The 19,894-nt window shown below is 42.5% G+C and overlaps 3 protein-coding genes and 1 long non-coding RNA gene across 7 annotated transcripts; 3 read left to right on the top strand and 1 right to left on the bottom strand.

The window, feature by feature from the left end:
- Positions 1 to 670: 670 nt before the first annotated feature.
- Positions 671 to 8,168, bottom strand: LOC130534101 (E3 ubiquitin-protein ligase RNF166). 3 transcript variants are annotated; one of them, XR_008952799.1, is made up of 7 exons: positions 7,737 to 8,168; positions 5,916 to 6,072; positions 5,710 to 5,822; positions 5,358 to 5,472; positions 4,986 to 5,093; positions 4,286 to 4,669; positions 671 to 2,800 (listed from the first exon to the last, which is right to left on the bottom strand). XR_008952799.1 is itself a non-coding variant. In XM_057047995.1 (6 exons), the coding sequence occupies exons 1-6, from the start codon at positions 7,928 to 7,930 to the stop codon at positions 4,604 to 4,606; spliced, it is 753 nt and encodes a 250-aa protein (XP_056903975.1). In that variant the 5' UTR covers positions 7,931 to 8,168; the 3' UTR covers positions 2,962 to 4,603. The 3 variants fall into 3 exon arrangements, 1 of the variants encoding a protein (XP_056903975.1); XR_008952800.1 differs by lacking the exon at positions 671 to 2,800 and adding an exon at positions 2,962 to 2,987; XM_057047995.1 differs by lacking the exon at positions 671 to 2,800 and having other exon boundaries at positions 2,962 to 4,669.
- Positions 8,169 to 8,228: 60 nt separating this feature from the next.
- LOC130534102 (uncharacterized) lies at positions 8,229 to 9,195 on the top strand. The gene is made up of 2 exons (XR_008952801.1): positions 8,229 to 8,510; positions 8,819 to 9,195. It is a non-coding gene; the product is annotated as an uncharacterized LOC130534102 (long non-coding RNA).
- Positions 9,196 to 9,749: 554 nt separating this feature from the next.
- Positions 9,750 to 15,331, top strand: ctu2 (cytosolic thiouridylase subunit 2 homolog (S. pombe)). Of its 2 annotated transcripts, XM_057047565.1 has the most exons (16): positions 9,751 to 10,010; positions 10,487 to 10,561; positions 10,656 to 10,734; positions 10,826 to 10,885; positions 11,156 to 11,216; positions 11,954 to 12,063; positions 12,181 to 12,440; positions 12,869 to 13,004; positions 13,113 to 13,244; positions 13,442 to 13,533; positions 13,608 to 13,705; positions 13,945 to 14,043; positions 14,394 to 14,487; positions 14,760 to 14,826; positions 14,944 to 15,002; positions 15,085 to 15,331. In XM_057047565.1, the coding sequence occupies exons 1-16, from the start codon at positions 9,955 to 9,957 to the stop codon at positions 15,134 to 15,136; spliced, it is 1,530 nt and encodes a 509-aa protein (XP_056903545.1). In that variant the 5' UTR covers positions 9,751 to 9,954; the 3' UTR covers positions 15,137 to 15,331. The 2 variants fall into 2 exon arrangements, with proteins under 2 accessions (XP_056903546.1, XP_056903545.1); XM_057047566.1 differs by lacking the exons at positions 14,944 to 15,002; positions 15,085 to 15,331 and having other exon boundaries at positions 9,750 to 10,010; positions 14,697 to 14,811.
- Positions 15,332 to 15,921: 590 nt separating this feature from the next.
- Positions 15,922 to 19,768, top strand: fam98a (family with sequence similarity 98 member A). Its single transcript, XM_057047568.1, has 8 exons — positions 15,922 to 16,079; positions 16,908 to 17,056; positions 17,203 to 17,337; positions 17,585 to 17,766; positions 17,868 to 17,948; positions 18,022 to 18,138; positions 18,441 to 18,608; positions 18,777 to 19,768. The coding sequence occupies exons 1-8, from the start codon at positions 16,042 to 16,044 to the stop codon at positions 19,329 to 19,331; spliced, it is 1,425 nt and encodes a 474-aa protein (XP_056903548.1). The 5' UTR covers positions 15,922 to 16,041; the 3' UTR covers positions 19,332 to 19,768.
- The last annotated feature ends 126 nt before the right edge of the window (positions 19,769 to 19,894 follow it).

The following is a 19,894-nucleotide window of genomic DNA, read 5'->3' as shown; positions in this document are numbered from 1 at the left end:
CTGTTGCTTTTTCCATGCGCCATCTCTGAACCCACCACACCTCCAGCCTTGAAGAAGATGGGCTACAGCAGCAGGAGACCACAATGGTGCCCCTCCTGTTAGCCACGAACAGGAGAGTGAGGCAGCAATTCACACAAGCTCACCAAACCCTGACCGTAGAAGATCAGAAAAACATTTCCTGGTCTGATGAGTCTGGATTTCAGCTGAGACATTAAGATGGTCGGTCAGAACAACATGACAAGCAGGAATCCATCCTGCCATGTAGCAACGGTTCACGCCTGTGGTGGTGTAACAGATGTATTCTTTGGCCCTTAGTACCAACTAAGCATCATTTAAACTCTGCAGCCTCCCTGTGGCTACTTCCAGCAGGATAATACACCACGTCACAAAGCTCGTGGCCTCCACAGTGACCAGGTCTCAGTCCAATAGGTCACCTTTGGGAAATCTCTGCGAAATGTTTCCAACACCTGGTGGAAAGGATGAAATGAAGTAGTCAGGCAGTTCGGAAGGCAAAAGAGGCTCCAACCTTTTACTGTGTGTGCGTGCGTGTGTGCGTGTGTGCGTGTGTGTGTGCCTGCGTGCGTGCATACATGGGAAAGAGGAGGAGAATTTTCACAACAGGATTGACCAAAGTTATTTTGTATTTCTTGAAAGAAAAACGAGTTGAGTGAACAGTTTAGGATGCTGTTTATCGTGAAGAATCCAAGTAATAAAAAGGAACAATGGTGCTACACATGAAAAATGTAACAAATATTTATTTAAAAAAATGCTATTATTACATTGATCTGGAAAAGAAACAGCATGAAATTTATATTAGTGACCCCCTAAATCTGTCTGTGCCACCATTTACTCTTATTAAATCCAATTTCATTTAAAAAAAATGTATAAATAATATGCAAGCACACCCTGGAATAATACAGTGTATCTGTACATTAACTCCTCAGAACAAGGTTTTCCTCCTCTCTAGAATTTAGATGAAAAATAATGGCACATGCCCATATAAAGGAGTGTAGGATTTAAAAGCATACAGGCAGGATGAGAATGTAAATTCCTCATTTACGTGTTTAGGAAAGGGGACAAAGTGCAAAAAATGAAAGCATCATTTATTGCTGGTTCTGCTTTGCTGTTCCTCCACATAAAAACATGATTTCCATGCCTGGTCATTATGGCCCTTCGGGGGGGTAGAACAGCTGCCTTCCACTGATGCAACCACATATAACTCTTGGTGGTGGATCACTCTGCAAGAGTCATTTATATTTTCACAACTTCATTGTCCCAAATGAAGTAGAAGGAGAAGTGGCTGATGTCTGATATTATATCATTTCATGGTCATTTCTGAATATATACACTGCTGGTCAAAAATGTGGACACACCTTTTCATCTAATGGTTTTTCTGTATTTCCCTGACTATTTCCATTTAAACTTCTCACGGAAGGCACCAAAGCACATGTTTTATATTTTAGATTCTTCAAAATAGCCTCTCTTTGATGAATGCTTTACACACTCTTGGCAGTCTCTCCATGAGCTTCCAGGGGGAGTCACCTGAAATGGTTTTTCAACAGTCTTGAAGGAGTTCCCAGCGCCTCTGAGCACTTGTTGACCCTTCTGCCTTTACGGTCCATCTCACTGCAGACCATCTCGGTCGGGTTCAGGTCGGGTGGCTGTGGAGGCCGGGTCACCTGAGGCAACACTCCTCACTCTCCTTTGATAAATCGCCCTCACACAGCCTGGAGGTGTCATTGGGGTCATTGAAAAATGAATACTGGTCCAGCCAAACCAGATAGGCTGGCTTATCGCTGCTGTGGTTGCCATGACGCTTCAGCGTGCCTTCAGTGTCACCAGCAAAGCACCGCTGCACATCACACCTCCTTCCCTATACTGCAAGGTGACGCATGGATGGACGGACGGACGGACGGATCCGTTAACTTGCAGTTTCTGAGTTTGTTGACTTGGATTTTTGCGGACTGGCTGTAATGATGGGCTGTTGTTTCTCTTTGAATGGCTGATTGGTTCCTGCCATATTGCGGATTATAACATTTAAATAAGGCTGTGCACCAAGCTGACCCCTGCACAACACATCACAATGCAAGAATTACTGAAAATTAACCTTGAAAAGGTTCATTTCAGGCTTCACGAAGCTCCTTGAGAGAAAGCCGAGGGTTTGCAAAGCTGTCCTTGAAGCATTTGATTTGACAAAAGTTTGGGAAATAATTAAAAATATAAGATAGACAAGTTATTTCACATGTTTGTGTTTGCTGCCTAATTCCATATATCTTGCTTGATAGTTTTGATGTCTTCAGTATGGAGAGATATTGGTAAAAATAAATACATGGAATAAGAAGGTGTGTCAAAGCTTTAGGCTGGTTTCATATCTGCGACAAACCTCAGCGACAAACGAGGATATATCAATGTTGAGAGATGCAAATATTTACATTGATAGAAAACAGGTAAACAATGACGGCGATGAGTAATCTAATCTTTAACCATGTGGTCACAGAATCAGCACATCTGTCTGACACCTCTGGAGTCTTTGATGGACACGAGGTGCAAATTTAAAAGCTCTTAAAAGTCACACCTCCACATCACAGATATGATCAGTGGAATTATTGGATAATTCTTAATGTAATGACACAACTGTGAGCGACGGAGACAGAGATTTAAGAGTTTAGTCACTGTCCAGTTAACAATGCCTGACTTTCAAAGTTGACCAGCGGAGAAACCAAAAAAAAACAGGAACTGGCGCCCGTCGTCCTTCCTGGAGAGAATCGCACCATGCTGATTTCTGCTTCAGGTACTTTCTCTGTGAATGACACATGAAATAATTGACTTCAGTTTCAGCAGCATTAGACCCGGATGGAAGAACAGGACCGAGAGGGTGGAGATCACTCCAAGACTGAGCTACCTGTCAGTTACTGATGCCATCAATAACACTGTCTTGCTGAAGAAATGAGGACAAAAGCCTTCTTTTTACTTGGTACAGTTTATTCCTGTGTGCATAGACAATAAAATGGAGGAATTCATCTAAAATATCCAACAGACAGCCATTTTAAAAGATTGATATATTACTGTATATACCTACTCATAAGCTGAACACAGATAAATGTGAGGCGCAGACACTTTTAACAGTAATCTTGTTGTATATAAATGTCACTGCTGTCAGCACCGCATTACTGAGGTATCAGTATATTCTCTTAAAACTATGGGCCAATTTCCAAAAAAATACAGGCTACAGGATAAAATAAAAATAAAAAGTGAACGTGACACTGAATGTCGTTCCTTAGGATCTGTGAGCTCCAGGTCTGGGGGCTTGCATTCGTGCACGTGGCTTGGTAATACGTTTTTTTTGGACTGCTTCAGTAAGATCAAGCCACATAATGCACATGGTTCAACAGCTCTGTCGTTGAATTTTGGTGTGATTAGTTCATGTGTGGTTGAGGCGTCGAACGCACAAAATGTCACTTTTCATGTGAACACAGAACCTGAAGCAGAAAGTCTGACGCAACAAAGACAGTTCACAAGCACGTGTTTAGACATATTTAAAGCCGGCAGACCCAACCAACATCGCTGCGTTGAACTGGATTAAGCAACAGATATGGTATGACCCTGGAACCATTCGAACAGGACGTTGCAATCAAGTTCCAAATGAGATTTTCCAAAAACAATGAAAAATGTTACTTTCAACAACTGGCCTTTGTGCTTTTATTTAGACATAAAGTTCTCTGTTGATGTCCTCAATAATCCTATTCTAGGTTATTTCTCTCTTTGCCAGATGTTTTGGAGACCCTAGGATGATGCTAGCAGTGTAATTTCTAGTGACCGTTGCGCTTCTGAGCATCCTTGCTGCAGCCACTGGCATTGGACAAAGTGTACACAGTCATGTAAACAAGAAGGTCAACAGAACGGGTAGAATATTCAAAACTCGCCCCAAAGCTGGACCACAGAGAAATACAAGTGTGTGCAACACACACACACTCACCTCAGCCAACATACGTACAGTCAGAATACGACATAGCTGAGTGGCATAAACTCATGCTTGGTGGAATCTGTGGTCAAAACTTCACAGCGATCCACGTTTGGGCAGGTAAGTGCAAAACAACATTACATATCTGAGGAGTTATGGGTCATCTGTATTTAGATTAATGTAGATTTCCATGAAGTTGGCTAGTACAGCAAATAAAAAAGCCTTAGACGGTTACCGACGGTGAGGGACGGCATTCAGGACGTTCAAGCAAAGGGAGTCACAGCCCTGAGCCATCGATGAAGCGTTTGGAGGGTTAATACTCACAGAGTGGAGACGTTTTAAATGGAGGTAGCCCTTCATGCTATGGTGATCCAAATGAGGGCTTCTGTGCGAGCCAAAGCAGTGGATGGTTTGGGTCAATGTTTGTCTCTTGTGGTCTGAAACCCTCAAAATGTCACCTCTGTCCTGCTTTTGCTTCGCAACATAGCAAATATGCCTCGCAGTCCTTGGCATGGAAAGCAGGTGACAGAATATGTGAATCCTCCCGGATCGGTTTGTGTCTGTCGGCTGCGTGAAACCCTCTGAGCAACCGAGAGGCAGCAGCCATTCTGTCGTCTGTTGGTGAGAGAACGGGAACTGTTGTCAGTTATCAGCCAGTGACAACGTCAGAGCTGCCTGTAGGGCTGCATCTTCATCAATGCTGTAGTCCTGGAAAAGAAAGAACATTTAACATCAGCACAGGTTTACATGCTTAAATTGATTCATTTAGAAAGGTATTTTAGAAAACATGGGTTCAGGTGTGGCCCTTTGTTGCTGTCAGGGGCTAAATATCTACAGAGATGCCTCCACAGATGTTGAGGAACTACCTATTGCCCATAGCAAATGCATACTATACATTATTAAATGTCACATTCTTGTTCACTCGTGTTTTACTGGGAACTGGGAGTCATTATTATTGTTAATTAAACTGGGAGTAGATGAAACCTTCCAGAAACCTCGTGGTGGAAGACAAGATGAAACTTACAACAAATGTGTCGTATGAAAATTTGTGTCTATGGAGTAGGTGCTGGAGGAAATTGGAGCTCTTATAGCTGGGATCTCCCCACGGCATAGCTGAACACACGGGACACACCTGCAAACACAAACGCGGTTTGATGAGGCTCGGTGACACGTGTTTTGTTTGTTGTCTGTGGATGATAGTGCTTGCTTGAAGATGCTGCTTGAAGCAGACTTGTTAAAGCTGTAACGGACAGTCTCACCTGGAGATTCAACCGAGAATTTTGAGGGAATTCTTTTTGTTTCCAGGACTATTGTGACAAAGCTCTTCATCTGCTTCAGGATTAAACGCTTTTCTACAGGTGAACAACACATAATGAATTGTCTGCTTGTTTCTTACCACTTTATTGGGGTCATTACGGTGGTTGTCCATACAGTGTTTCACCAGTTCCTGCTGGTCCAGGTTTCTGGCCCCACAGAACGGGCACACAAATGTAGATCGGTTTGGAATATTGCTGCGTATAAGGAAGCAAATATACACAAGAGAATTCATGGCTGACGCAGGTGGACATCAAGATTCAATCTGACGTCAGTAGAATGATTTAGTAAGAGATAAAGGGGGTGTAATGTAGGACTTTAGAGTGTCTGTTCAGCTACAATTTTCATTATTTTTTATGGTTTCATTAGGACTTGGACAGAGATTTTGACAGCACCTCTGTCTCTGTTGCTCTGGATCTGTGGGACCTGCGTACCTTGGTATGGGTTGGGAGGTGGGTACCACAGGGACGAACTTGGGGCAGTTGGCAATCTGTTCTTGTACTTTAGAACAAGAAACAATGTGGGATCTCATCTTCACCAGAGTCACCTGAGAGCAGACACACGACGGCGACTGTAGCCAATCAAAGACAGCGCTGCACATGTGACCCGACAGCACGGCTAACCGATGTCGAGCACCTACCTTCTTGCTGCAGCCCCTGCAGGGTGCTTTGAATGAGGCAAGCTGCTTCTCCACGCTGGAGGAGCGCTCCACTTTCTTAGGGTCAAAGGGCACGCGGCAAAGTGGGCAGAGGGGGGAGGTCACCTGGAGACAGGGCTGAAGACACTCGCCACAGAACCTGGAGTAACAGAGCAGCAGTAGAGAACGCAGAGGATGATTATATGTTCCAGTAAATCACAAGCATGGCCAACAGGTCTGCAGCCTCCTGAGCAAACACTCACTTTATATCATTCCACTGAAGGCAAAAAGACTATTGAAAATCTAAATAATAATAAAGACTTTACATTAAATGGATTCATTGAATCAAACTCTGTTTTGTGGGTTTAAAATTTAGACTTTAAAATGTGTTGCATTATCTTCCTATTTCTTTGACAAATACACACAAATATATGCACTTTAAAGGGGATGAATGTAAATCAGAAGCCATCCAATGAATCTCTAGGGTGTCGAACTAATGTATAATCAATGCTGTGAAGCCGACGGCCACAGTGCAGAGGTGGAATTAAATGAAAACACTTGACTTTGATAAAGTGGGTATTGCAGACACTGAGATGGCCAACTGTGTCCCTTCCGTAGTGGTTGAAGGAGTGAACATTATTCCTGGCAGAGTTTCCAACATTTTCATCCATCCTCATCAGCAGCTCAGCGTAAAAATAGCTGCAGATTTCCTTTAACTAGAAATAGAATTGAGGCTACCTGAGTTCTCTGCTCTTTGTTGTTCGTTTCAGTTCCCCCACTGAGACACATTAAAAAGGATCTAATAAACTCCTCTCCAACAGAACTCCACATATAGTAAGATGCCTCTAATGGCACGAGAAAATAATGCCATTCCCCTTCAGTCACACATTTAACTATTTACAGGGCTACAGTCTATAATCACTACAATCAAGACTGTATAATTCACTTAAATAAAACAGGAACAGGTTTGAAAATGAGCAATGACAAGAAAGTCAGGCTTCATTAAACTCAAGGCTACACAAGTTCCACTCATTTATTAAAAGAGCTTCTGTTCTCTCCTCTGCTTGTAATCTTAAAATGGCTAAAATCTACTTTTACCCTTCAGCACATCAAGTGAAGGTGGGGATCAAAGAGAAGCCCAGTTCAGCTACAGCTCACCTGCCTGTCAATATCAAACTTTTATTGTGATTTAACCTCTTTGCAAATAACACGGGAGAAATCAATGTATAGGAATAGGAACAGATTCTACAATTTAAATCATACAGTAAATAACTAATGTGCACATGAGTACTGAAAATACCTGTGAGCTGTGATACTGTATATGTACAATGAAATAGATTATGAATACAATTAGAAAACACAGTTTAAATTTTAAAAAAAACACTTCCATCTGGACATTTTTGATATACAGTAAGTGAAGCATAAAAGAAATAAGAAATACATATGAAAATAACTCAATTAATTTCACTTTTAAACTGATTAGCTATTAATTTAAGCATAAATCAGCCACAGACCTATAAAAAACTGTATATAGATGTGAAATTAGACACTGTTTTATTTATATCGCCTTAATGTGATGCAAATTTAATAAGAGTATAAATATTACCGTGTAAAACAAAAAGTTCTAAACGATGACCCTAAACGCATTATATTTGTTCTGTATATAATAACAACAATAATAATGATAAATCTACTGTCATAAACAACACAAAACAAACACCAAAGACATGTTGAAATGTGCACTCGACAACGAAAGCGCAACTTTCTAAAGGTCCAGTCGCAACACACAGTAAAACACACAGAAAGCACAAGCGGGGACTTTACGTGTGCGCGCAGCTGGCGATGCTGACAGGTTTGTGATACACCTCCAGACAGATGGGACAAGAGAACTGACTCTCGATGCTTTCGGTCGGCGCTGCCAGCGAGCCTGGGCCGCTGCCGGGCTGCTGCTGCGGCTGCTGCTGCTGCTGGCGGAGTTGTGCGCTCGCCGAGACAAAGCTCCAAAACATCGCCATCATGGAGCCGAGGACGATCTTCCAATTGTCGACTAACAAGCTCGGTGAAGGAGAGAGGAGCCTTTCCAGCTGTTTTTCTGCTGCGGATAGCTAACGCATCGTCAACATTTACACACACGCCGGTCAAACATGGTGCCCTTTACATGTGTTTCATAAAACCACATAGGTCGTCTTCGGCTGAGCAAAATATTACTTTGCCGTGATGGAGAAGACATGCCAGAGAAGTAAACATTGGGACCAGTGCACGTCAGGCAGCGTCAACATGGACTGACCCGGATAAAAATCGCAGATCTCCAAATGCTCACACACAAGCGCGTGGTACATCCACATGGTTCTGAGATCAGCGCTTCACGACAGGCAGCAGTGAAGGCAAAGGAAGCCTACAACAGCGCTAAAGGCATTGTGGGACTTGAAGTCCTACAGTTGAAGCATGTAAAGAAAGTACTTCCTTTGAAACTACAGTCCCAGAGGCCAGTTATGAGGTACTCTACTGGTACAGTATAGCAGAGGCTCGAACTATTGAAGATGACGATGACGACTACTGGAGATTAATGTTTTATTTTACACTTCTCAAAACCACAAGGTAAAATATACACCTATAAAATGCGTTTAGAAATTCCAGTCACCCACTGAATTCCATTTTAGTAAAGCTGTTGTCTGATTGTGAAAGATATATCGCCTTCATTCACATGTATTAAATATTTGGTTAGAGTTTTGTAAGAAAAGACCCATTTGGCCTCTTGCGCTATTAAGGGGAGGTGCTTCATTGGGACACTGGAGACCATCAAGAGAAAAGTTATTTAACTGTTCCAGAACCTGCCTCTCAGCATGGGAAGAAATATGGATGTCAAAAAAGAAAAAAGTTGAACCTGAATTTTCTTTTTGCCCAAGAAATGACCTGCACAGCATGGCTGCCAGTGTAAGAAGGGAACCTGGGACAACATGGATGGTGGTTATTCTCGTGCAGGTCATCAAGTTTTGAGCAACAAAATCAACAACAAAAAGAGCTGACGTGAAGTGTGTAGACCCAAGATGGCCAGAGAGACATGATACGCAAGATCCAGTGCAAGATGTATATGTAAATGCAACACATGGGCAGTAAAGCTGTGGTCTCATGGACTGGACAGACTGGTATGAAAAGGCAACGTATTGAATGCGTGATCCACACTGGCCTCAATACCTAACCTGGTCTGCTTGGAGTGTGTAAACTGTCCCAAATAACTTAAATCTGTAGTGATGATCAAATAAAAACTGATTGCTATAGAAAACCTTGGAAATCTGTTGAAACTTGTCCATACAAGAATGGCCAAGGATAAATATTAACCATACATCCAAGGTAGTTTCCTCTGTCAACTGGACTGTGTTTCTTCTCTTTGAAGACGTTTCGCCTTCTATCCAGAAGGCTTCTTCAGTTCTGGACCATACATGTTTTTTTATATCGCTTGCAATTGGGATCTTTTCAGTATTTTATTATTGCACGTGTTTTACTTAAACATGTATTCTTTTTTTAAACAATTTCATCTTACTCATAGTAAACCAGATCTGTGTGGTCCTTAAAAAATCTGGTAAAGCTCTGATTTGAATTTATAATTTATATATATATGGAGAATAAAATGATACATTATTAAAAATGATCACATAAGTTAGGAACTATACCACATCCGACTGATAGCACAATTACCCCAGTGTGGTGGTTAACGGATGTGTTTATTGCATATTTTAAATGTATTGAAATGTATTTGTACTCTTTGATGTGATATGTTTAGAGACAAGACAAGTGTCTGCTTCATAAACGTCATTGTAAAGTGTCCCAGCTCGGCATCCGTAGATACCAGGAAATGACGTATATAGAAAAAAGGCGGAGTCTGCCTCATGCCTCAGTACAGTCTGACAAATAGTACAAAGTCGCTGTAAAACTACCTAGTTCGTAGTTCAAATCATTTTTTTAAGGTTAAGGTTTTGTTAACTTTTTAATTTTTAATTTTGTTTCAGTTGGTCCTGACCTGTGTTAAACGGTTGGTTTCCTGATGTGCCAGGTGGAAGAAGATTACAACGATGCGCTGGAGCACCAAAATGTGCCCTGGTACGTATATTTACCATCTAATTTAACATGTTCCACATAACTAATATTTATTGTAAAACAGAAAAGTGTAATGGCCTAACAGAGTAATGGCCCACCGTGCAAAGAAAACAGGCAAACATTAGAATGGAGAGATAAATAATATGATGTACGATCTCATTCAGCAATAACAACAAATACATTCAAAAACCTCGGCTGCAAAGTAACAAGATAATTGTAGCCCAGAATTATCCCGTTAAACGCTTAACCAGTGGTTGATCAGCTGTTAATGTTCTTGTATTTTGTAATGTAATGTCACAGTACATGTTAATAATACGTGTAAATGTGTGTTGTCTATGTGTGTGCACTAAATTTTGAACCAGGCTTCAGAATAAACAATCACTATATGCATATTGAGTCTTAACTACCAGGTAGTGGAATTGCTTTCAGTTCTAAGAGACAGCTTAGCTTTTAAAATGTGTTTTTCTTTGATTTATCAGCATTTCCAAGAAATGCCTCAAATGCAAGGAGTTGACTGCAGCTGTAGTCATCAGGGCTGGAGACCCCTACTGCAGGTACGCAGCTTCTCCAGCATTTATTGCATTTGTATAAAATGAATGTTGATTATCAGAAACTGAATTTGTTTGTCTGTTTTCTTTGTTGGGTTAGAGACTGTTTTAAGGAGTACTTCATTCATAAGTTCAGAGCCATGCTGGGTAAAAATCGGATCATTTTTCCCGGTGAGAAGGTAAATTGTTTTTGGACTTACATTTAAACATTGGTAAATTAACTCTTCCTGTAACCCCTGGTCTTAAATGTTTGTTTTTTTATGGTTGTAGGTATTGCTGGCTGTTTCTGGAGGTCCTTCTTCATGTTCAATGCTCAGTCAAGTTCAACAGGTTTTTGCTATTTCCACCTTTTTGTGTTTTGACATTATGAACCCTTCATGTAGCAGTGTTTACCCAAAGTTCTGGCAGAATGAAACAAGAACCTTTGTCATTTCGAAATTGTTCAGTTTCCTAAAACAAAAATTGTGTACATTTTCTGTGTGTCTTAAAAATGTTACGACATAAGCTTGTGATGAATAATAATAGTAGTTTTGAGCCACATCCCAGCTGTCCGTCAATATAATTATATCGATCCAACTAAAATATTTTCTTGTGTTACAGGGACTGAGTCAAAACGCCCACAAGAAGTTAAGATTCGTGCCTGGAATCGTCTTCATTGACGGTAAACTACTGAAAGTGTAATGTGCAGTGAGGCTGGAAATTTAAAAAAAAAAGAAGAAAAAAAAGGCCCACTTTATGGAAACCAGGCACATAAACAAAACAAAAAAAACATGAACACTTACTAGCTGGCCCTTAGTAGCGAGTTTATCAGTACTGGTAGTGCAGACATGCTTCCCACGGGTGGGGGGGGGTTTATCATGACCACGGTGGTCCAGAGCCGTACCAGTTTGAGCCGGTGCTGAGAAGATCAGGAGGTGCTAGTTTTTATAGGAGGGGTGCATCAAACAGTGGCAGATCCTGACACAAGCTGCCACCAAAACGTCATGGGCCCCCATCTCAGCCAACAGTAAAATTTGATTATAATAGAAGGGTTCCAACCCACGGAGGGCGTCACTCTTACATTTATAATACAAAATATGGCAAATTGAAATCATTAGACTGAAATTTAAAGAGTTGGACCAGAATCAATGGACAACACTACTTCATACCCAGTAGAAAAATGTGTTTCTGGGGTGTAGTTGAATGTATTCTGCTAATATTTGTGTCTCAATTTAGGTGGAAAGGTGACTTGGTTAGTTTGAATTATCCTGAGGTGTGAATGTGAGAGTGAATGGTTATTTGTCTTTCTCCTCCAGCACCATCCACGACCCAAGAAGGGGAAAGTGGACAGCTGTGAGGACGGTTATTCTGAGCAGTATTAAGTACCACTCAGCACGAGTTGGTTGTCTTTGTTCTCAGAGGGCGGTGCTGTTGGTCAGTCAGTGGAGGAGAGACGCAAGACTGTAGCCGAGCTGCAGACTGTTTTCAAAGCCACTGGGTTCCCATTTCACATTGTGCCTCTGGAACAGGTCAGTGCCTGTGAGGTATTTTGAATAATTTCAAGATCTGCCTTTAAAATGATGCCCTGATACTTGAAAGTAGGATGTCTTGTGCGTTATTAACGGAATATGCTAAATGCCTCTCAGGTTCTGGCCCTTCCCAGTGAAGTTATCACGACAGTGCCACCGTCTTCCCAAAGAACAGCCAGTGCCTACAAAGCAGCTGTGGATAAGTTCACGAACGAGTTCAAGTTCATCGGCGAGAGCAGCAACAGCCGTGCGACAGAACAGGAGGAGAAAGAAACATTATTTCCAGATGTTCCAGAGTCCGAGACACAGTTACTACAGCAACTGATAACATCTGCCAAGACTCTGACAGCAAGACAGGACCTTCTGAACACTCTAAGGTTAGACTGACGACTCTCACTTGTTTTCTTATTTACTTCATTTTGCTTTGTACACTTCACACACATTCTTGTACTTCTATCTTTGTGAGGACTTTATTACCCAGCTCCTTCCCCGACCCCTAACCATCCAAACTAACCCACTAATTCTAACCTAACCTCAACCTTAAACCCACATCCTTCAAACATCTTTTCAAGTTGTGAGGACCAGCTAAAATGTCCTCACTTCCCAAAAATGTCCTGACTGTACAGTATATTTTGGTACCCAGTATAAAACAAGTACGTAGATGAACTCACACAGCCAAGTGCTCCCGACTTTCAACTATCTTGTCAATGTTACCGCTGGGGGAACATTGACAAAGACATCGATGTTTAGTCTTCATCAAGCACGGCGTTTATTTTGCCCTGACAGAGATGCGTTTTCTTTATAGGCAGCATCTGCTGGTGCACACAGCGCGCACGGAGGGCTACAGTAAACTGATGCTGGGAGATCATTGCACCAGACTAGCTATTAAATTGCTCACCAGCATATCACTGGGCAGAGGAGCACAGCTGGCTCAGGACACGGTGTGTAAAGTTGTGTCAATCTGAATCATCGAAATGTCTGCCTTTGCTTTTTATGAACCACCTCATGATATAAAATTAGGATTTTATTGCACCTGTTTGTGTCCACAGGGTTTCGCAGACTTGAGGTTTGGTGACGTTATAATAGTGAAACCAATGAGAGACTACTCGGCTAAAGAAATAGCCTACTACAACCACATGTTCAGCGTCCCCACTGTGTTCACACCAAATCTGGAAACTAAGGTGAGCTTAGACCTCAGGACACCCAGCTTTTACCTGCAGAGTGAATCAGACTCCCAACAGATCGTGCTCAGCGCTCTATAATGGTTCCTTTGATGAATGTCTTCTACTGTGTGGGGTGATGTACCGTCATCCCAACGTAGACTCCGCACATCCATCCACAGACTACTGATGATGGTCTTGTTGTTTCTGTGCTGTAGACAACAGAAAAGGCGAGTATTCAGCGTCTGACGGAGAGCTTCGTGACTAAACTGCAGGCAGACTTTCCCTCCACTGTCAGCACCATCTACAGGTCTCTCATCAAATCCCAAACGCCTTGAAGAAAGGTTGAATGTTGTTATTAAAACTTCGCTGTGCCACCTGTAGGACCAGTGAGAAGCTGCAGACGGTGGCGAAGGGCTCTTCCACAGGTCACCAGTGTGACAGATGTCTGCTCTGCGTGTGCACTCTGGATACTGATGTCGGTCGGTTTGCAGCAGAGCAGAATCTCTCCTATTAGAATATTCCAACTCCACTTTGACAGATTTGTTATCAAAGCATCAGTTTGTGGATGAAATGCTAATTGTTTGGAACATAGTACGGCTACAAGAATAAAAAACTGAGTGGAAACGGTTATTTCTCCTCTCTGGGCGTTAATAAAATGTGATTTTTCTTCACTTATAATCATCCTCCTGAAGTGATCGTTGCCTTTTCATCCTTCCAGAGAAAGCCTCTGCCTTTAAAGCCACACTGATCTCAGAGCAGCTTTCCCGGACCAAATCTCCACGAGCTTCCAGCACCAGCATTCAAAGTCCAAATCCAGGTGATCCACACTCCATCATTACCAACAATAATGACCTCTGTTAAACCAGGAAAACCCTATATTCATATTAGGATCTATTGAGGAGTATAGCAAGACATGCCGTTACATTATTGTTAGATTATTTAGAGGCAGAGCTAGAACATAAATGCACTCACTGTTTCTATATAATTATTAGTTAAAAGTGGTAATGGAGTCATTTCTGTCAACATATAAGTTAACTTCTCTTATTTAAATTGGAATCGTGCTGTATTTTAGCTCTATTAATTGGCGTTGCGGTCGGAGGCAAAGACGTGAATGAAGCCTCCAGCTGAGGTTGTGCTGCACCAGCCATAATTTTTCTTGTTGTCCAGAAATGGCTGCTACTGCCGGCCAGTGTTGCTCATCTGAAGAAGCAAAGGATTGTGGGAGTGTAGCGAGTGGTGAAGGCTGCTGCTCTTCTGCCAAGTAAGAGATTAAATGAAATAGTTGTGAGTTTGATGCAACATATTTTCAGCTTTAACCAGAATCGGTGTCCTCCATCATTGTTTGATATGAAGTTCGATTAACCTGTTTACACACCCATCAAATCTTGTAAACAGCATAATGTGATCTGTTTTATCAGATAATTCCACTTGTCAGTTTATGAGAACGCAGATGAACATATTTCTCCCCAGCCATCTGACGTAGGAGCACGGCTGAACTTTATCAGACCTAAATAGGTGGTTTTTCTATGACAGAACACCGGAGACAACTGATCTGAAGAGTCTGTTATGCTACAGCTGTCGGCTGACCATCAAAGACATGGTGAGTTTAAAACGCCTGCCTGGCATCCTGATCCACCCCCCACAAAATGTTTAGAATAATACGTTTGCACCAATTGCAGCCAACGCAGTCTCTCATTTCTCATTTCCGTCTTTCCAGTCATCCATGGAACGACTGCCGCCATACATTCTGTTAGAGGCTCAGAGGAGGCAACGGAGGTGAATATGAGCAGAAAGAACAATCACAACTGGTTTAAATGTTTCCTTTCCTGGTTTTGACCCATTCTGTCATGTTCTACAGGTCCAGGATGAGAGAAGAAATCGGCGACTTTCTGTTGGATGAGTGCGATTAAAAACGTATTATATCGAACATGAAATGTAGATAATATCACAATGAATCCACCATCCCAGATCACCCTCTAGTGGTGGGAATCAGAATTATTTATCTTCCTTTCCACCCTGTCCATAGATTGAATTTTTATTGAATGTTTTTCTCATCATAATTCAAAAGCTGGTTTAAATTAAACTCAGATATTTAATGCTGCAAACAGTTGTTTGCGTGTTTGTGATGCTTATTCTTTTGAAACAAAGGCTTCAGTTTTGCTATCATGGCTCATAGACCAAACGTTGAATGTTGTTCTTGATAAAGCCACTGTCTTGACTGTGTTCTATGGTCTGTCTGAATTGTTCTTGTTGAAGGTCACATTGAGGGCAGGAAAACGTTTTGACCTGGATTTTGCAGATACAGTTGTTGGAAGGTCTAGTCCAGAGATGAAGGCTGGCAAAATTGGACCAGTTGATGCCTGATTTTTAGCATGATTATAATAATAATGGTTGAAGCACTTCTGGCATCTTCCAACAAACACGGCAACTGTCTAATTTCGCTTTTCTTTCACAAACTAAAATGTAAAGACATAGTTACTACATTATCACTGCGACAGTTTGGATGACTGTAAAATGCTTTATAGTAATGTGAATTTTTTTTAAAAACATATATATTTTTGTCGTACAAGAGTAAATTTCACTGTGACTTGTTAACCATAATAAAAGCCATAAAAATAACCAGTATTTACCGTGACGCTCGCCTGCAGTGACCGGCGCTACCGCCAGGTGGCGATGAATCACCTGTTATCTACTTATTCAACCGCCTGTTGTTCCAAAGAAGCAGTGGAAGTTCAACGTGTATCAGCTCAGCTGGCTGATGTGAAAATCTCATTTCCAAATCTGTTATCTAAGAGCACAACCATTTCTGATTGGGATGGACAATGAAATTCTCGTCTCGCTTGAGGATTTAGGGTAAGTCAGAAGCCCGCATATGTTGCTGTAGGAATATAAGAGAGGAAGGATGATTAGCCGTACCGGCGTTTACCAAATTTAGCCAACGCAGTAGCATATTTAGCAGGTCAGCTCAGTGTCTGCAGTTACTAAATATGTAACTGTAACATTTCTAGGATGGTGATTCTTTTAATACATCTGCGACATGTTGTTTAACACTGTCCTGCGTGTGTCAGCATCGACTCAGTCTCTTTTTTAATCCAAGCGCTTGACTGACCATACAATACTGGTTGTCACTCAATGAAATAAGTGCAGAATATGTCACACTAGGAATAAAAATATGTGTAATAGCAACATTCCTCTGCATACTTGGCGTTAAAGCGAGAGTTTGGAAGAACTGGTTTCCATAAACTGGGCCGAAGAACGTGATTTCACCCATAAGTTGACGCGTTCAAGTAGCTACATCCCTCTAAATATTAGGGCATTATAGACCAAACCAAACCATTCACACAGATTATATAGATTTAAACCTTTCAGACAGTTTCCACATGATTTGAAGTCATGGGCCATGAAGTCAGTACAGATGATTGTAGTAGAGTGTCATATTCCCCAGTATTACCAGTAATCTATTGAATTCTCCTGACCAGTGCTGCATTGTTTGTGTTCATAAAGTTTGGGTGAATCACCCACCCAAATACAGGTTTAAGTAGTTTAATGCAGGTCCCCGAGCATTTATTTGACATTATTTCAGTTTTGCCCAAATTCGGGCACACAAATGCACAAACGTCAGTTGTTGCGACTGCTGCTCTTCATGGTTGTTTAAGGTGATTGGGATGTCTGTTACTATAGGTACCAAGGCCCCCTTTTAGAGGATGGTGCTCTGGAGTGTGCCGCCATGGGAGGCGCACCTTCTCCGGAGTACACCAAGCTCTGCGCCTGGATTGTCTCGGAGCTCAAGTTGTACTGCAAGCTGGAGGAGAATGTTCATGCCACAAACAGTAAGACACAGAAATGGCAGCAGCAAAGAAAATACCCCACAGAGCCAAACTGCTCTTAGAGTTCCTTAGATTACCATAGCTGTGCGTAATATTGAGCATATGGTGGGTGTGTAGGCTCATGTTTGGTGTGCTTGCGTCCATCGCAGGTCCGAGCGAGGCAGAGAGCTTCCAGCTGGAGATGAGCGGTCTGCTGTCAGAGCTTGCCTGTCCGTACCCTGTCCTCGTCACTGGAGACATCACCCAAAGGTTCCTCAACAAGGACGACTGTCTGCTGCTCCTCAGTAGGACATCATTCACCAGACATTTACTGAGTCATAGTTTAAGTTTCAGTTTCATTTGGAACCAAAGTGTTGCCTTGTGAAACTTCAGTACTGTTGTATGAAAATATTTAATCCCAGACATGTTCCAAGTATTATTTTAAAACTGTCAAATGGCTGAAATTTCTAATCGGATAATCACCAGGTAGCTGTGGATTTACCACTATTCCATTCCGGAATCCTGCGTGATCCAATGTTGTTTTAATTTCAGCTTTTCTGGTGTCGGAGTTGGAAGCGTCGAGGATGATCTTGGTTAATAAACCCCAGAAGAAAGCGCAGGAGTCGGGCAGCGCCGTGTTCCAGGAGCTGAAGGCCGTGTGCCTGGTGCTGGGCATGTCCAAGCCTCCGGCCAACATCACCATGTTCCAGTTCTTCAGCGGCATTGAGAAGAAGGTCAGCTGCTCGCATCGAATTCATCATGAGTTGTCAGAGATCGAGCTGGTGAATGGCTTTGCAGAATTCTTCTATGAATTTTTAACTCTTTTTTTTTTTAGTTAAAGGAGGTTTTGAGCAGAGTCCCGTCCAGTCATATTGGAGATCCTTTGATGAAGAAGCCCCTTGGACCAATACACTTGGTAATTTCACAGAAACAGTCTAGAGATGTGGTAGAAGTGAACAAAACTTGACTGCCCGTATCCTGTTTTGCAGGAGAAAATCGAAGCTATAAATCAAGCACTGATTAATGATTATGATGTGAGAAGGAAAATGTTGCTGAAGCGTCTCGATGTGACGGTTCAGTCTTTTGGCTGGTCTGACAGAGCGAAGGTACCTCTTTTGCTTTATTATAATCTTATTTCTCTTCTCTTACACTCATCCTCTCAGAGATCTTCGTCTCATCATGAAACTGCTGCAGGCAACCAGAAATTGAATCTGAATTCAGGCTGAATAGGTACAACGTGCAGATTAAAGCAACTTTAGGAAGGTGGAAAGACGGAATTATCTAAGTGCATCTCTGCTGGAGCTGATTTATGAAGCAGGAACTTCACCTTATGATCCAAGGTCACCAGAGGACCTAACAGAATATTTGCAGGTTGACTGAATTTGTCCCCTTTTCACCTTTTCTCCAGACACGCACCGAGCAGCTGGCTAAAGTTTACCAGCCGCTGCGTTCTGTGCTCGTCAGCAGAAGCAGAATCTCGGTCGCTCACCTTCTGGCTGCTCGGCAAGACTTCTCCAAGATCCTCCGAACAAGCAGTGGCAAGATCAGGGAGAAGACTGCCTGTGCTATTAATAAGGTTGGTGAGGACTCTTCATCCCAGTTTCAGTGGAGACGCAGCACAGGCCAGGGAGCCGTGTAGTAGCAGCATCTTCAGCCGCGATCTTCTCAGATTCTTCTCATGCAAACTAAACTGGGAAGCTTTAGAATCTCTGGTGATCATTGTCTGAATCTGCTGCTCTTGTAGGTTCTGATGGGCCGCGTGCCCGACAGAGGAGGGCGTCCCTGCGAGATCGAGCCTCCGCCTCCAGAGATGCCTTCCTGGCAGAAACGTCAGGATGCTCCCCACGGGGGAGGGCACTACGGAGCGCAATATGGCGGAACTGGGCACGGGGGTGGGAGAGGGGGCTACGAGCAGCACTACCAAGGTGGCCGAGGGGGATACGAGAGAGGAGGTGGAGGGCAAGGAGACAGGGGAAGCAGAGGCGGAGGAGCAAGAGGGGGCTACCATCAGAGTGGAGGAAGAGGAAACAACCAGGGCAACTTTCAGGACCCTGGGTACTATGGAGGCGGTGGTCACCATGACAACTATCACCAGGATGGAAGCTGGCATCACGAGAGGGGCGGGGGTCGAGGATCTCGGGGAGGGAGGGGACGCGGTCGTGGAGGAGGAGGTGGCGGCTGGGGAGGAAGAGGGGGGCAGAATTTAAACCAAGGCGGACAGTTTGAACAGTTCTTCCAATATGGTGGGCAGCAGTACAGCCAGGCTGGCTTCAATCAGCCCAGATATTACACAAGCTAACGAGACCCAGATCTTCAGTTCAAAGGCCTTCAAGCTGTCGGCTTCTCCCCACGACAGGTTCAGATGTTACTGCTCCACGCAGCACCGGTGTGATCCTCGGCTAGAATTAGTGTTTTCACCCTAATAAAGCCTTATATTGGACTTTAATTTCCAAAGTTCTAAATGTTAGCAACACCGTGTCCATCATTAGAATGGTGCACGCCATTGTTATTGTTTTACTGTATTGATTTATTTTATTGAATTTGACTTGAAAACATAATTATATTTTTTTTCGAGTGTTTTACTTTAGCGAGTTTGAGTGGAAACTACTTTATTAACTTAAAAGGGGGGAAAGATCCACCTGAAACTGTCCAGGGGAGATCGTGTGCATACAAATATGAATGCTGGTAATGTTTGTTTGCATGGATGTGTGAGTGAGCAATAAAATGTGAAATGAATGCTTTTTCTTCATTTCATTATCGGACAGTTGCGTGATCATATAAATCGTATAACGTTATGAAACGTTCATAGATGGGATGGAATCAAAATAATGTGAGTCTGGCCCCAGAATACAACAAAATCCT

The sequence above is a fragment of the Takifugu flavidus genome, chromosome 11 (assembly GCF_003711565.1).
Source record: "Takifugu flavidus isolate HTHZ2018 chromosome 11, ASM371156v2, whole genome shotgun sequence".
In the NCBI taxonomy this organism is placed as follows: domain Eukaryota; kingdom Metazoa; phylum Chordata; class Actinopteri; order Tetraodontiformes; family Tetraodontidae; genus Takifugu; species Takifugu flavidus.
This window is presented reverse-complemented; position numbering and strand designations above follow the sequence as displayed.

Coding starts and splice junctions, on each gene's coding strand:
- LOC130534101 (XM_057047995.1), bottom strand. CDS start 7,930: ATGATGGCGATGTTTTGGAGCTTTGTCTCGGCGAGCGCACAACTCCGC. Junction 6,073..7,736: donor ATCGCCAGCTGCGCGCACAC/GTAAAGTCCCCG, acceptor CTGTTACTCCAG/GTTCTGTGGCGAGTGTCTTC. Junction 4,670..4,985: donor TTTCATACGACACATTTGTT/GTAAGTTTCATC, acceptor TTTCTTTTCCAG/GACTACAGCATTGATGAAGA.
- ctu2 (XM_057047565.1), top strand. CDS start 9,955: ATGTGCCAGGTGGAAGAAGATTACAACGATGCGCTGGAGCACCAAAAT. Junction 13,534..13,607: donor ACTGTCAGCACCATCTACAG/GTCTCTCATCAA, acceptor TGCCACCTGTAG/GACCAGTGAGAAGCTGCAGA. Junction 14,827..14,943: donor GGCTGACCATCAAAGACATG/GTGAGTTTAAAA, acceptor CCGTCTTTCCAG/TCATCCATGGAACGACTGCC.
- fam98a (XM_057047568.1), top strand. CDS start 16,042: ATGGACAATGAAATTCTCGTCTCGCTTGAGGATTTAGG. Junction 16,080..16,907: donor GTCTCGCTTGAGGATTTAGG/GTAAGTCAGAAG, acceptor CTGTTACTATAG/GTACCAAGGCCCCCTTTTAG. Junction 18,609..18,776: donor CTGCCTGTGCTATTAATAAG/GTTGGTGAGGAC, acceptor CTGCTCTTGTAG/GTTCTGATGGGCCGCGTGCC.